Consider the following 16,285-nt stretch of genomic DNA (forward strand, 5'->3'; position numbering starts at 1 on the left):
GCATAGTTTCTGAAAAGTGGAGAGAAAAACAACTCTTAAATGAAAATAGATCACTAGTACTTATGTATCCTTAGTTCAATAGATCTGTGACCTCATCCATGTGGGGTTTGCCTTCATGTCCTATCTACAACTCATCTTGTCTATTTCTTGTCTGTGTCTTCCCTTGAATCCTCCATAAAAGATTTAGAGACTCTTTCTAAGTTACCTGAATTCTTAATCATTTTTGTGGCAGGCTGGTCTAGCAACCCTTCTCAGAATAATTATTTAAATGCATAAAGTAAAATACATAGGGTTACAAAGGAAGTCAATTATGATGAAATACCCTTATAAAATATTTTTAAAAACAACCAAATTTACTTTTGTGGGTACCAGCGTAGCATTCAGGGTGTTGGTTTATTACCTGTTATTCTTGTTACCTGACCAGCTTCATTCATAGATATCCTGGCTGATAACTTTTTCACCAATTCTTGCATGTACCTAATACCATTGGTATTAGGCTACAGTTTAATTTTGCCTACCATACATTTCCCCCTTTGCCCTTTGGATCACACGTAATTTTGATTCTTTGTAAATTATAGTATTTCTATAAATATGCATATATACAACATACAAATCGTAGAGTATCAATGGGAAATTTTTGGTGTTAAGAAGAAGGGTATGTGTGTATGTGTGTGTGTGTGAATGTGAATAGCTTAGGATTGTTGAAAGTACTGTATCATTTCCAAAATTTAATCTAACCTCAGAAGAGAAAACATCAGCAGAGCAAAATTTAACCTCAAATTCTCTCTTTCAACAAGGTGGCTACTATGCATGTATTAGGATCATATAACATCCCTTTAGAATACGCGACTGTAGATATAAAACAACTGTGACAACTTTTGGTTATTAATATTAAGCAAGGTGCAAAATTAATTATTTTTCGTCCTTTGATCTCGAAGAGGACCAATGACATCATGATGGTGATGCTGAGTTGCACAAAATTATCAGTCACTCCCTCTGCCAGAGTCATTCGAGTCCAGTGGCAAGTGTATGCTTTCCAAAGGTATTTGCCAAGGTTATGGAGGATGTTTTGAACACATTCAAGTGGAAGAGGGATTTCCTTACAGATTGTGAAGTCCTGCCCTTGCTGTGTTTGCAGATGACATTGTGCTAACTGCATCAATCCTTAGAATATTACAATGATTTTTGAATGAGATCCATAGTCACTTAGATAATTCTAACAGTCAATACAGAAAAATCCAGATGGATATACAGAATCGCTTTTGTGGATATGTGGTCCATCTAGGACAGGTACAGCAGATGGACCATGAACTGAGTGCAGAATTTAATGGAAAGAAAAAAGCAGCCTGGATCTATATAAAGGTTTTTAAAAAACCCATTATTAGATTAGCTGTCCATCTTTATTCCCCATTTTTTCCTTTGTACAGCTTCCCACTTCAGTATGTCTGTGTAGATACAACCTTTAGCTCAGTTTTTCAGAGACGGATTTACTTTTTGGGAGCTCCTGGTATTTCATTTGGGGGTGGGGAGGTGGATTGATTGGATTGGTTTGGATTGATTAGACTGACTCCTCTACGACTAAGTATTATCCTCAGAGGCCTACTCCATTGACTTCTCTGGACCAGGTTAATGGCTGCCATGCTTTGGTTAGAGCTCTGCTGCTTCGCACAAGCTGCCTGTCATGTACTTTATAAAATGAAGGTGTGTGGTGCATTCTTTCCTTTGTGCTGAGAATCACAGTAATGACTTTAAGGGAGTTGAGACTTTGTGTCACTTTGAGAAAATGCTAAATGACTCTTTTTTTTTAATTTCCCCCCATTCTCTTTGTATTTTTTAGTTTTCTTCTCTGCCTCTCCCCACTCTAACTATGCTGGTAGGTAGCTTACTGATTTTAATACATCCTTTATATGACGCCCTCTTCCCTCTGCTCCTACCTTATTTCAGTCACAAAATGGTAGGTAACATGATTCTGTTCTAAAGAAACAGCTTCAACAACTTCTGGAAAACTCCTCTGGTTAATCAGTTACCTTTTATTTAAATATATATGCTTAATGCTGAATTAAGTTGTAAAAACCCAGGACTGATTTATGGTCTCAGTCTGCCTTAATTAACATTGATTCCAGGGGAATAGTAAATGGGAATGGCCTTCACAATTGAGGTTGAACAATGAACTCTCTGGGTGTTGTCCAATTTGTAACATGATTTACGTGGAAGCAAGCCCTTCCTTTCCTGGGGTTATCCTTTTTTTCATCTGGTGTTCAGGACGGGTTATATATAATCCATAGATAGGAGCATTTGCTGTCAAATAGCTTTGCTGATTTAGAGCAAGGCCACGCAGTGGTCACTATTAATAAAGGAGGAGAAAAAAAAAACCTAATTTGAGGCTTTGCAGGGATTCCAGGTCCTCGTGATGCGTCATCACTTGTCCAACCTGTGGCATTTTTACGAAGTGGCCATAAAGAAAGTCAGATTAAATGCACAGGATATATACATTTAATCAACAACCATTGGAGTCTGTAGTGCTGGAGGAGTAATAAAAGCCCCTATGAATGCAAATTTATTGCCAAAGAATCCGAGCGGTGGTGGAGTGAATGTCTGTTGAGTGGTACTACCTGACACGGGACACCAAAAAACTTTCCAAAGTGAGTTATTTAAAGTGTAAGGTTTGGCTTGTAAAGCTGCCAGCTGCTTGGTTTAAAGAATTGAAACATTTCCAAAACATTGGATGAGGCACTTTATATGTGCACGAGAGTAAATACTCAGGTTTTACTGCCAATTTAAATGTACTCAGTTTACAGTAATGAGCTTGTATAGGCATTACCTTGTTTATAGAAAGTGGAACAGGAAGAAAGGGACATTAACCATTACCAGTAGCAAGTTCCCCTTACCTTCTACCCCAATTCAATGCCAAGCAATGTTCCTCCAGTTTAGGGGGCTATGGTCCAACTGACATGGGAGTGTGCCTGGCTTAAATGCCAATGCAGATACAGGCAGCCCCTCTGCCTTTGGTTCAAGGACAAGGCAACAGATAGAACCGGATTCTGCACATGCAAAGGAAATGTTGGGACTGGTAGTGAGGTGAGGCTGAGGAAAGGTGGGAGCTCAGTACAGTAGATACTTTGGAGAACATTTTAGCAAAGCAAGGCATTTTGGCAGTGAGTCATTTACCAAACTGAATTTTTTATACACTTTTTGGGTTAAGCTTCACGGCTGTAGATGCAAGCTGTGAACTCCAATCTATTTGTCTCACAGCAGTTTCCTTAGGACTGAAATTTGCAAAGGAACTTCAGACTCTTCTGCCTACTTAGTTCAGTCAGCTCTGTGCAAGACTTTAGCACCCCTGTACTTGTGGAATGCAGATGCTAGAGCAGACAGAGATTGGTGCAGACTCAAGGACACTAGGAGGGAAAGACACATTTGCACTGATCCAAGAAACAGAACATGGCTGGAAGAGATGTATGCCATGCTTCAGAAAAGATAGAAATGCATAAAGAGCCTCAGAAGGCAGAAACAGAAATAGATACTGGTAGAATGAGAGACTGATAGGGATAGGAGCTGAAGCAGACAAACAAACAGAGAGGGAGTTATATATAGACACACCTTATAAATGACAAAAACGTGATCCTTTAGCTCAAATTCTTGGATTCTCTCTCAATTTTTTTTTTAAAGTTCCCTGATGGGAAAGGGACAAATAAAGCTTCTATTCTCCTTGGACATCTTTGGGTTATGAGAGTCCCTTGTGTTTCTTATTATACATTCTTTCTTATTTTGGGCCATTAAAGTTGACTGCCTCTATCAGGGAGGGAGAGAACCACATTTTATCTTTTGTGTCATTTCCTATTGTTTGGGGACTCACCAATGTAGGAACTGAGCACAATCAGATTATGTGAAAATACAATTGTAGTATGATTCCTTTCATTTTCCCATTAAATAATAGTGTGAGCCTGCAGTCATATTTCACATTCTTCTTGGCTGTTCTTACCCTCCTCACTCCCTTCCCCCCCTTTTTAAATCTTTTACTCATTCTCTGGCTTGGCAGTGTTTACATCATGTTGTTTTTTTAGTGGGGGTGAAAATTTTAACTGACCTAGTGTAGTGTAGACAAACAATTAATTGACTGAATTTTTCACTTTTCATTTTGCGTGTATGTGTGTAATAACCCTAGGCTTTTTCCTCTTACTTCATCTTCTTTCTTTCTGTCCCTGTCCCCCAATTTTGAGGGGGTCATTGCCTTGACTTTTTAAAATCACACTTGGTCTATATGTAGACTATTTTCTTCAGTCTTAAATCTATTTTATGAGGGAAATTTATTTTAACACATTAAGATTATTTTGGTCCCTGATACAATTTCCCCCTTTCTACATTATTCTTTATCTTTTTAAATTTATTCTTATCTTATTTTGTTCTTAGTATCTTTTTTTATCCAAACTTTTTTGCTACCCCTCAAATCTGTGATTGATTTGCCATTCATTTTTCTTTTCAGTTTCTTGCCTTTCTAATTTCATTTCTTTCCTATCCTAGTTCACTTTTGAATGCTTTTCCTCCATTTTCTATTTTCTTTCCTTCCTTCTCTCCCTCATGATGTTTTGGAATTTTCCTGATGCTTTGGAATTTTCCCGATGTTTTGGAATTTTCCTGATGTCTGTGTTTTCATGGGATTTTTACTGTAAATCTTTGTTCTAAAGTACATCTAGCCTTCTCTCAAAGTGGATCCTGAGGCAAGTATCAAGATTTTCGGGGACTGGTAGTGGGGTTTCAATTCCTCTTCAGGCCATGGCTATTTTTTATTTTATGAAAAGAACATCTCATGATGACAGCAGCTCTGCCACCTATCCCTGCCCATTCTCTGCCTTCCATTTGTCTATCATAGCCTGCCATGACTGAAGAAGTTCTAGTGTTTCTGTCCTTCTCAGGAAGTCATCAACCATTCCTTCTTTCCTTCTTAACAGAGGTTCTTTTCTATCTAACGTGGTGACATGGAAAAACACTGTGCCAATATCCATAAACATCCCAGGACCAGAGGACTTGGCTTGTGGGCTAACCATGTTAGAATTTACTTAGAACCTTGGACCTTCAGAACCTTAGGTCATAGAGGAACCTTAATAGGTCATTTGGTCTATTGTTCAGCCTTTAGGCAAGATGAAACAAATCAACCCAGACAAATAGGAGATGCCATCATGTTTTAAAAAGGCACATGAGGTGGATGTGACAAAGTCCCTGTTAAAATTAGGATGTTTGGTGAAGAAATTCTACTAAACGAAAGAGTTGGCTATTGCCAACTGCCGACTAAAATACTCCAAGCGACCTGACTTGGGATCATAGGATATTGGCTTTTGGATAAAGGTAATTGATGAGGTATAGAAAACTTCTAACTATTGGCTGAGGAGATGAACCATTGTATCCTTTGGCCTACAAAAAGCCTAACCTTTTCTCAACTATGTGTATTCTTACAAGTAACCTCCCATGCTGGTTTTGGCTTCTCACCTCCCCTTCTCAGAATCCTTTTCTTCCTTTAGGCTTCCATTCCAGTTGTTACATTCTCTGAAATCTTCTTAACTATCCCAGAAGAAGGAAGTAACCCCGTTTATCCATAAGATAGTGTGTAAAAAAAAGATAACACAAAATGTAGTGGGAAAAATAGGGAGGAACCAGATGGTGAAGGGCATTAAATTTTCTGCCTTTCCTAGGAAACAATTATTAACTCACTTTCAAAGTAAGGAGAGCATTATTAGAGCTCCTGTCTTGGTTCTTCATATAGTTTAGCAGTATTTGAAGTATGAGATGAAAAAAGAAACATTCGCCTCTAATTTCTCTTTATATGCTCCCTAAGGGCTAGTCTAATTTTTTCCCTGTGTATCCTGAGGAACTAGCTGGGTCCAGATAGTAATAACAATAATTTTGTTGTTGTTCAGTCGTTTTCTGTCATTTGGGGTTTTCATGACAAAGATGCTGGGGTGGTTTGCTATGTCTTTTTCCAGCTCATTTTACAGCTGAGGAAACTGAGGCAGAAAAGGGTTAAATGACTTGCCCAGGGTCACACAGCTAGTAAGTGTCTGAGGTCAGATTTGAACTCAACAAAGATGAATCTTCCTGACTCCAGACTTAACACAATCCCCTGCGCTACCTTACTGCCTCAATAGTAATAGTAGCCAATATTTTTATAATGCTTACTATGTGGTAGGCATTGTGCTAAGTCTTTTGCAATTATTATCTCATTTGATCTTCACAACAATCCTGGGGATGTAGGTACTAATTAATAAACATTTACTGAATTGAACTGAAAGTTCAGATATATTTCATTCTTTGTACTATTTCAACTGGAAACAAATTTAGTAGCTTAGTACTCTGTTATCCAAAATCCAACAGCTGTATTTTTTTACCTGTTTAATCTTGTTTTTGATGAAAGCCAAGTTGAGAATTCTCTTTTTCCAAGAGTAAGATGGCCTGTTGAAATATGATAGGAAACCTTTTTTTTTTTTTTTTTGTACAGGATTTGGATGCTTTTGAGATTGTTCAGAGAAGCTGAGATGTTTCAAGTGTTGTGGAAATATTTGCTCACCAGCATGCCAAGAAAATTAGATGTCAGTACAGATTTAGGAAATGTTATCTTTAAGGGAGCTAGTTAATGACACAGCCAAAAATATCAAAATATTTCCAGAAGGCTTTAGATTGCCAGTGAATAGAAGTCAAGTATTCTCCTTGCTAAAAATCTAAGGGGGCTCCCCATGATTTAAACTTTGTTTGTTTTTTAGTCTAGACATATGATTTGATTGGTATGGAGGAAATTCTGGTGTGGAAGATTCATCCACTGATATGAAAAGTAGCTATTGGATTCTTCTGTAGTATATAGAGTTGCCTGGGGCACAGAGATATAAAGTGATGTGTAGGATCACGCAACACATGTGTGTGAGAGGTAGAATTTGAAAACAGGTCTTGTCTTCTGACATCCAGAAATCATTTCACAGACCAAAAATATCAGTCTGACTTATTGCTGTCTGAGGATAAGGGTTCTGGACAAGGCCTGTTCATAAATCCTTAGAAATTTAACCCTCTCTCCAGAGTGAAATTGACCCATTAATCATTGTTCTTTGGATATAATCCTTCAACCAGCTTTAAATCCAACTACCAGTCCTTTCATTTTATTTCGGTTGTTGTTCAGTCATTTTCAGTTGTGTCCAACTCTTTGTGACCCATTTGGGATTTTCTTGACAAAGAGACTGGAGTGTTTTGGCATTTCCTTCTCCAGCACATTTCACAGACTAGGAACTGAGGCAAACGGGGTTGTGACTTGCCCAGGGTCACAAAGCTAGTAACTGTCTGAGACTGGATTTGAGCTCAAGAAGATGAGTCTTCTTGATTCCAAACTCGATGGTCTATCTACTGCAAAATGTATGAAGAGTTTGACATGGGGACATAAAACAATTTCATCAGCTATTCTCTCTTTATACCTCTCTGCTCACCCCAGTTTATTATTTGCCTTCATTTCATAGATGAAGAAAGCCCTATTTGCTTATAATAAAATCATGACCCCAAATGACAAAAGCATCCTCAAGTTTCTTCAGTTTCTTCTATAAGACAGTTGCTATTCCCTGTTTCCTCTGAAAAGTCTTTTCCATACTGAACAGCCACAGTTCCTTATATGGCCATATTTTTCAATCACCTTACCATCTTGGAGTCTTCCCCCTGGATCCTCTTCAGCTCATCAATGTCTTTCTAAAATATGACATCAGAAATGAACACAATACTGGACATGCTGTACAAACAGAGAAGAATATAGTGGAACTATTACCTCTTTCCTCTTGTACAAGATTACGCTACTGACATGTTATAAGGTCACCTTGCCTTCCTCCTCCCTACTACACGCTCAGGACTTCTGCACCTTCTCACCTACCCTGCATCCAGGGAGTGTGCTGGAGTCCACTCTAATGGGCTGGGGAGGGATGGTTGTTAAATTTTTACTGTTAGCACTTACACCTCAGAAATCATGCTACAAATCAGGACTTGATTTATTGTTTTGTTGCTTAGCTAGACTCAAGAAAATGTTATTAATGTAGATTTAATTTAAAAGTGTGTGTCTACTTACATTTCCCTAGCTTCCCCACCCTCACCCCACCCATCCTAGCCAGGCTGATAAATATTTACCAGCACACCCCTGTGTTTAGCTGAACTTGCTTTTATGTGTTGTAGCCCCTAATTATAGTGTGAATTCCTTAAGAGTATGAACTGTCTTTCTTTTAATTTTGTATTGGCAAAGCATAGTATTTGGCAGATAGAAAATGCTTAATAAATACCTTTCCTTCCTTCCTTCCTTCCTTCCTTCCTTCCTTCCTTCCTTCCTTCCTTCCTTCCTTCCTTCCTTCCCTCCCTCCCTCCCTCCCTCCCTCCCTCCCTCCCTCCCTCCCTCCCTCCTTCCTTCCTTCCTTCCTTCCTTCCTTCCTTCCTTCCTTCCTTCCTTCCTTCCTTCCTTCCTTCCTTCCTTCCTTCCTTCCTTCCTTCCCCTCCAGTTTATTTTGGTTACGATATTTGAGCATTCAGGCCACTAAAGCCCTCAGGTTACTTTAATATAAACTACTCTGTACCCGTACCCTATATTACCCTACCCTCAGCTTAACAAACTTAGAACTGGTCCCCTTTTGTTCAGGGTAGCTGGAACTGTGATCTGCCATTATATATCTAGGGAAATTCTTTTCCTTGTCTCCAACATAACAACCTTCCTGCATCCCAGATCCCAGCTCACCTTTTCTTGGCAGCTGACACTTGTAACAGCTGCAGGCTGGCTCTGTGCTCCTTGGTATTGGCCAATAAATGAAAAAACTCACCTGTGGGGATTTTGATTTGGTGGGAAGCAGGCATTTTTCAGTATGTACATTAACCTGCTTGGCTGGCTACAAAAATAAAATTAACTGAGGCTGCTATAGCCCCTAGGACATACACAAAGTTTCTTTTTTTAAAAAGTCAAATGAGGATGCTTACTATCCAACAATTTGCCTTTCCTTTATCTCAAGCTGTGTTCCAGAAATCCAAACTTCATTCTCTATCTTCTCTCTCTTTTTTTAAAACTTAATTTTTTAGGTTTTGTTTTTGGAGCAGGGAGGTAAGGGAATCAGGATTAAGTGACTTGCCCAAGGTTACACAGCTAGTTAAGTGTCAAGTGTCTGAGGCCAGATTTGAACTCAGGTCATCCTGACCCCAGGGCCAGTGCTTTTTCTTAAAATTTTTTTTAATGAACAAGAATCTATCTCCACTTCCTCCCAGTTCCCCCTGCTCCATTAAAATAAAAGAAAAAACAAACCACTGGTAACAGATATGATCCCTCTAAACTTTTTCTTCTCTAGGTCAAATATTTCTAACTCCTTCAACCAGTCATCATATGACATGATCGAAAGTCCTTTTCCTCTTCTTCTCCTTCCTCTTCTTCTTCTTCTCCTCCTCCTCCTCCTTCTTCTCCTTTTTCTTCTCCTCCTCCTCCTCCTTCTTCTCCTCCTTCTCCTCCTCCTCCTCCTCCTTCTTCTCCTTCTCCTCCTCCTTCTTTTTTTCTTCCTGCATTTTCAAGTTTCAGTCATCATATGACATGATCGAAAATCCTTTTCCTCTTCTTCTCCTTCCTCTTCTCCTTTTTCTTCTCCTCCTCCTCCTTTTTCTTCTCCTCCTTCTCCTCCTCCTCCTCCTTCTCCTCCTTCTTCTCCTCTTCCTCCTCCTCCTTCTTCTCCTTTTTCTTCTCCTCCTTCTCCTCCTCCTCCTTCTTCTCCTCCTCCTCCTCCTCCTCCTCCTCCTCCTCCTCCTCCTCCTCCTCCTCCTCCTCCTCCTCCTTCTCCTCCTCCTCCTTCTTCTCCTTCTCCTCCTCCTTCTTTTTTTCTTCCTGCATTTTCAAGTTTCTTTTCTTTGTTTTCTTCTTAAAGTATGACTTCCATTCTTTAAAATAATAGTTCACTTTTCCCTGATAAACTAAAGAGGAGCAATCCTCACAAATTGTTCCTCTTACCCCTTCACCATCTCTACCAGGGCAACTAATTTACATTCTGAACACATATAGTTTAAGTCATTGGAAAGAACACAAGTGTAGCAGTTTCTGCAAGTCACTATTTTTGTCCTCTGTATTTGCTGAAACTGAAACCCTTTGCTCTTTCTTTTATTTTTTCCTACTAACTGCCAAGTATTTGGGCACAAAGCTTCAGAATGAACTTTCCTACCTTTCTCTCTTTCTCATCTGGCACCAGCTACTACATGTTTAAGTGTCTTTCTCCTGCAAATGGTATGTTCCTGCCAGTTTCCTATTGCAAACAGCTACCCTCAGCTGTTATCTGTAGAGTAAACTAAAGAAATCAGACTAACATCGCATGCCTTACCTTTGTCTTCTCTCGTTTCAGTGGCTTATCAGATGTTACCTTTTGTCTTTCCTTGTTGTACATCTTCTGTGAGGTCCCAAATTTTGAGTTCTTATGACAGCTTTTTATAATTTTTTCCCCTTGTCTGTTCCTTCACTATGAACTTTTCACTGTTATCTGTGTGCCTACCTATAACATCTCTTCTGTTTTTTTTGTTTTTTTGGTGGGCAGAGGAGAAACCCAAGATCGCTGTATTTGGTGGGTTCTCTGAGTTTGGTGAGTTCATTCAGATGACCTAAGAGATCCCTTCCAACTTATAGATGCTGTGATTTTATGACTTACTATATACCACTGCACCCTAAGCAATCATCTTAATGGCAGTTTCATAAATATTTAAAAAATATTTGTCCTTCTAGATTTTCATTAACAATGAATGGCAGAACTCAGAAAGTGGGCGAGCATTTCCAGTCTACAACCCAGCCACTGGGGAGCAGCTGTGTGAAGTTCAAGAAGCAGATAAGGTAATGGTTTTGCTGAAAGAATACTTCCTGTGAGATAACTGCCCCTAAAAAATAGAGGACCAAGGATATCCCCAGGAATAGTGTTCGCCAACCTAGACCACACTGTGGACTGGTAAGCTAAAATTATCTGCTATAGACCAATTCACCCTCTAAATTCTGGCTTTTATCATCCCAAGGGCCAGGGCTAGGGAGCCAGAGAGAAGGAGGGTGCTGAGTGTTAGAGGAATCCAATATAGGTAGAGTCAGTGGTTAAAGTTTATGGAATTAAAGCTTCCTGGAATTAAATGTAGGGACCATTTATATACCAGCAGTTTATAAACACTGGTCTAGAACCTCTGGGTGGTGTCCTTGCTAGCAGTCAATATATTTCTCAGGAAACAATTTTTCTTCCTTAACGTGGGATGCTATATCATAAAAGGGAACTTCAGTGCAATCATGTCTCTTTCTGACAGGCCGACATCGACAAAGCAGTGAGAGCAGCACGCCTGGCTTTTTCTCTGGGCTCTGTGTGGAGACGAATGGATGCTTCGGAGCGAGGGCGTCTCCTGGACAAGCTAGCAGACTTGGTGGAAAGAGACAGGGCAGTTCTTTCAGTAAGCAATCTAAGAATATCCTATGCCCTTTTATATTGAAACCCACCAGGGAGATTTCTATTCTCATATTTCCCTGAAGTTTTCTGCCTTTTCAAAAATCTGATAAGGAACTGGAGGCCTGGGACAAAGGCAGTGAGTATTAGGTGATCATGGAGAAAGAGAGGGGCTCCCCTGGGGCTAATGAGGCTGTGTGCAATCAGGTGATGGAGGAGGGATAAGATTAGCAGTTCTCTTCTCACTTAGTTATAAGGTACCAAGTTACAATTTCAGACCCTCAAAGAGGATCAAGAGAGTTTTACAGACCATGTGAAGATAAGAAAAAATCATAATCAGTATGATACAAAAATGGAATGGGCTTCCTTAAAAGGGAATGAGTTTCCCATTACTAGAGGTAATCAAGTAGAGTTTGAATGGATACTTGCCAGATGTGCTGTGGATGAGACTCGTGATTGGGGCAGGTGTTGGATTAGATGAACTTTGAAGTCTCTTCCAACTCTAAGATTCTATAATGCTTATACTACCTTTGAGTCTTGGGAAGGGAACCATTTTGTTTTTTACTGTCTGGAATGGTCTTAAAGATGGATAACCAATCAAAATCAACTTGCTGGAGACTTCATGGAGAGAAGACAAATTTATGAGATCACTCCATGCTTTCCTATGATACTGACTTTCTTCTGTCATCAAACAAAAGATTTTGTCATTCCTCATTCTGCTTTCTTGACTGTTCATCAGTTCATGACTGTTTTCCTATGTTTCTCTTTGCTCTTTATAATCATCATTTCTTACAGCAGTGACATTCTATCATATTAATGGATCACAATTTGTCTTGCTGTGCTCCAATTGTAGAGCACTGATTTTGTCTTCAATTATTTGTAGAGTCCTCATTATTAAGAAGTTTTCCCTTATATTAAGCAAAAATTTCCAGCCTTTGCTCTAAGTTCTGCCCTGTTGAAGCTAGCAGAACAAGTATGATCTCTAATTTAAAATAATAGTCCCCTTCATATAATTAAAAAGCTACCACTGTGATTCACCCAAAGCCTTTTTTTTCCTCTCGTTCAAAAATCCTGTTCCTTCAACCAGTCCTCTTATGACATGATTTCAAGTTCCTTTTACATCTAGATTATCATCCTCTGGATACAGGTCAATCCATCAATTGTCCCCAGTTTAGGAAACATTCCAAATATGGTTTGATGGTCTGATCGAAGTGCATACATGGCACACGTACATACACACACACACTCATTAACTCTTCCATGTCATTTTCTAAGTCTTTTTCCACACAAATTGCTTTCTAGGTATGTCTTCCCCACCTTGTGTTTGTATAGTTAATTCTTTCAACCCAAGTATAGATTTTATATTTATCTGTATTAATGTTCATTTAGTTACCCTTAGTCTACTGATGCAGCTTGTCAAGGTCATTTCAGATCCTATTTTGGTATAGTCAAAGATATAAAATGTAAAATGATCTGGAGAAGGACATGGCAAACCATTTTAGTGCCTTTACCAAGAAAATCCCAAATGGGCTCATGAAGAGTCAGACATGACTGAAGATGACTAAACTACCAATAGAAATGAGAAGAATATTGTGAGGCTAAATTATCTACTCAGGGTCAGAACCTCTATTCTTTCAGGACTATTAGTTTCTCATACTCACATTATTAGCACTACTCATGTCTCAACCTTCAACAACCCCTTTGGGATCTTCTCACTCCATAAAAGTGAAAAGCAGATCTTTTGTAGATTGGCTAGTTGGCATTAGGTTAATTATGCATGTGATAAGTTTATACTTAATTATAGCAGTTAGATTTTAGTATAGAACTGAAATGACATTTCCCATCTAACTTGTGTCCTTCCTTTTTCACCTATGTCAGACCTGCTTGTGGATTAGAGAATTTGGGACTAATACAATAGAGATACAAAGTCTTTGATCAGTTTTCTGAGGAAGTAGATCTCACAGGAATTGAAGTCCAATAGAATGCTATCAACTTCTAGTGAGGTCCTAGTGAGGTCCAAGACTCTACCTAGGTCAATACAACATAGAGTGTGGTACAGACTTAGCAATTATACAGTGAATTTGGGTGATGTCAATAGCCAAAAGAGACTTCACAAGTTCTGTGTAATTGGTGACTCTACACTTCACTATGTGAATCTTAGTTATTAGTATGCTAATTCTTAGAGAATGTTAAACCCATCCCAAGGGCTCCATAAAGAAGTACTAATATGCAGTGGGATATGGTTTCTCCTGATCCTTGTAATTCTTGTGAGCTAACACATGCAGAGCTAAGTAATGTGATATTTAAAATGAATACCATCTTGTCCACATTGTAAATGAATAAGTTACTGTGTCAGTAATAGCATTTTTCATTCCAATGAGAGAACGTGAAGACAGAGCACATTTTCATTACATCTTGGTCAGCACTAAAATAATTTTCCCAGTAATGTGTGCTATAAAAATGCCCCTAAGAAGAAATGGTGTGCAGGGGCAGATACATAGGTTTTTATCTTATTTGTTACCTATCCGTCAATCTGACATACTTTGTCTGTCATTAAGGTTGGATTTATAATCTCACCTTTCTTATCTGAAAATCTCCATTTTAAAAAGTCTCTCCTTTGTTGTATGTTTAACCCAACCTGCGGTCATTTGCACTAAATAATGACACCATCACTTGCAGTTGTTTGATTGGACTATTTTCATTCAGCAGACTAAGGATTAGAATTAGTAAAAAGATTGTTGGTAATGTGATGGTGGACAGAGGGAAACTTTAAGGCCTTTGGTTTTAACGTATGTGTTTCCCTAGAGCAGATCTTGTTTATTTGATTTTAATACATAAATTAGCTGGGCACTATAGATAGCTCTGTTCACAGCAGGGGCCTTGGCAACCATAGAGAACATTTTATATTCTCCTTAGTTCCCTAAAAGTTCCTTGTCCTCATGCTTCTAAATAGATTCAAATTGTTTATGGGGTCTTTGAGCCTCCACCCCCTGCTACCTGTCATCATTAACAAAACAGAACCTGCTTTAAATAACAAACATCTTTGCCATTGACCATAGAAATGTTGCTTTTGTATATCACAGTGATGATTAGGTCTACTAGTTTAAAAAATTAGTTAGGTTCACATGCAAACACTCGTTAAAAGTCAAAAAGATATGGACATTTTTTTTTCAGGAAAAAGAGAAAACTAAGTTGTCCATTTTTTTTTTGGTGGGAAATCGTGAAATTGTTCATAAATGTAATGTCCAGTAGAAAGAAAACTAGAAGTTACCAAAAAAAATCTTCAGTATATTATGCAATCTTTGCTGTCAGTGCCTTTATTTTGTTTTGTTTTTACTTCTGTGTGATGCTGGATGTTGTATATAGAGGAGCCTGATTTTTCTTTTTTTCTCTTTCCCCTCTACAGACTATGGAATCATTAAATGGTGGCAAACCATTCCTTCAAGCTTTTTATGTGGATTTGCAGGGGGTCATCAAAACCCTTCGCTATTATGCTGGCTGGGCGGATAAGATCCATGGGATGACCATTCCTGTAGGTAAGTGGAATTTGAGAATCTTGAGGATGAAAGTGATGTTATTTCTCCATGATTTTTTGACATTTAAAAATACTTGCATATGCCATATGCAGCCTATGCTTCTATCCCTAAATAAAATGGCACTCATGCAAAAGACACAATTTCCTTTTCCCATTTCCTTAATGCACACACTTTCAGAAGCATTTTGGTGGTCTGGACAAGAAACTCACTTAATTACTCCATGAGATCATTCTTTAGCTGTCTGTTGACTTTACACATATCAGCATGGTACCATAGAGAGGGCTGGACTTGAAGATGGAATGATAGGATAATTTGGTTTCAAATGCTTCCTCTGTTATTAACTGTGTGTCTAATGGACAAAGCTCTTAATTGCTCTCTACCTCAGTTTCCTCATTTGTAAAATAAGGATAATAATAATGAACTCAACAGACTTGTTGTGAAGTGCTGGTGAGAAAGTGTAAATAAAGTGATTTCTAAAGTTTAAAGTATTCTCTAAATGTCAGTAATAATTATTAATGCTAGCATAGTATACTTTAGGGTGAGCAGCTGGGTGGTGCAGTGGATAGAGCACCAAGCCTGGAGTCAAGAAGACTCATCTTCATGAGTTCAAATTTGTCTTCAGATATTGTGTGACCCTGGGCATGTCACTTCACCCTGTTTGCCTCAGTTTCCTCACCTGTGAAATGAGCTGGAGAAGGAATGGCAAACCACTCCATTATCTTTACCAATATATTTTTATTTTGTTATTTTGAGGGCAGCTAGGTGGCACAGTGGATAGAGTGCCAGACCTGAAGTCAGGAAGAACTAAGTTCAAATCTAGCCTCAAATATTTTAGCTGGGTGACTCTGGGCAAGTCATTTAACCCTGTTTAGCTCAGTTTCCTCCTTTGTAAAAAAAAGATGGAGAAGGAAATGGCAAACCACTCCAATATCTTTGCCAAGAAAATCCCAAAAGGGGCCATGATGAGTCAGACATAGATAAAAAGTGATTGAAACAACAATTAAACAGTACACCTTGATTATGGAATTCATCATCTAACATTTAATAAGTATTTTTTATGTGCACAGCATAATATTAAGGATTATGGGAATAGAGAAATGTAAGTCACAGGTCCCCGTCCTCAGAGAATTTGTAATCTAGTGAAGGAGACAAAGTTAACACACATTAAACAATTAGAGAGCAATAGACTCTAATATATAATTATGTGGAGCATGCAGAATATATTTGGCCATAGTCAAGAGACTGACAGCACAATCCAAGCATGAAGAGATATGGGAATAGAGGGGAAGGGATGAATCAAGAAGACATTTCTTCAAA

At 38.6% G+C, this 16,285-nt stretch overlaps 1 protein-coding gene across 4 annotated transcripts in view; it reads left to right on the forward strand.

Moving 5' to 3' along the window:
• ALDH1A2 (aldehyde dehydrogenase 1 family member A2) overlaps positions 1–16,285 on the forward strand; it is a 119,601-nt gene that overhangs the window by 26,917 nt on the left and 76,399 nt on the right. For 3 of the 4 annotated variants that reach the window (XM_072615706.1, XM_072615707.1, XM_072615710.1), the window contains 3 exons: positions 10,742–10,846; positions 11,299–11,439; positions 14,839–14,968. In XM_072615706.1, coding sequence (XP_072471807.1) covers positions 10,742–10,846; positions 11,299–11,439; positions 14,839–14,968 — 376 coding nt within the window. Of the gene's footprint in view, positions 1–5,109; positions 5,344–10,741; positions 10,847–11,298; positions 11,440–14,838; positions 14,969–16,285 lie in introns of those variants that run through there. The other variant, XM_072615713.1, reaches the window with a different exon arrangement.

This window comes from Notamacropus eugenii, chromosome 1 (assembly GCF_028372415.1).
Source record: "Notamacropus eugenii isolate mMacEug1 chromosome 1, mMacEug1.pri_v2, whole genome shotgun sequence".
Lineage (NCBI taxonomy): Eukaryota > Metazoa > Chordata > Mammalia > Diprotodontia > Macropodidae > Notamacropus > Notamacropus eugenii.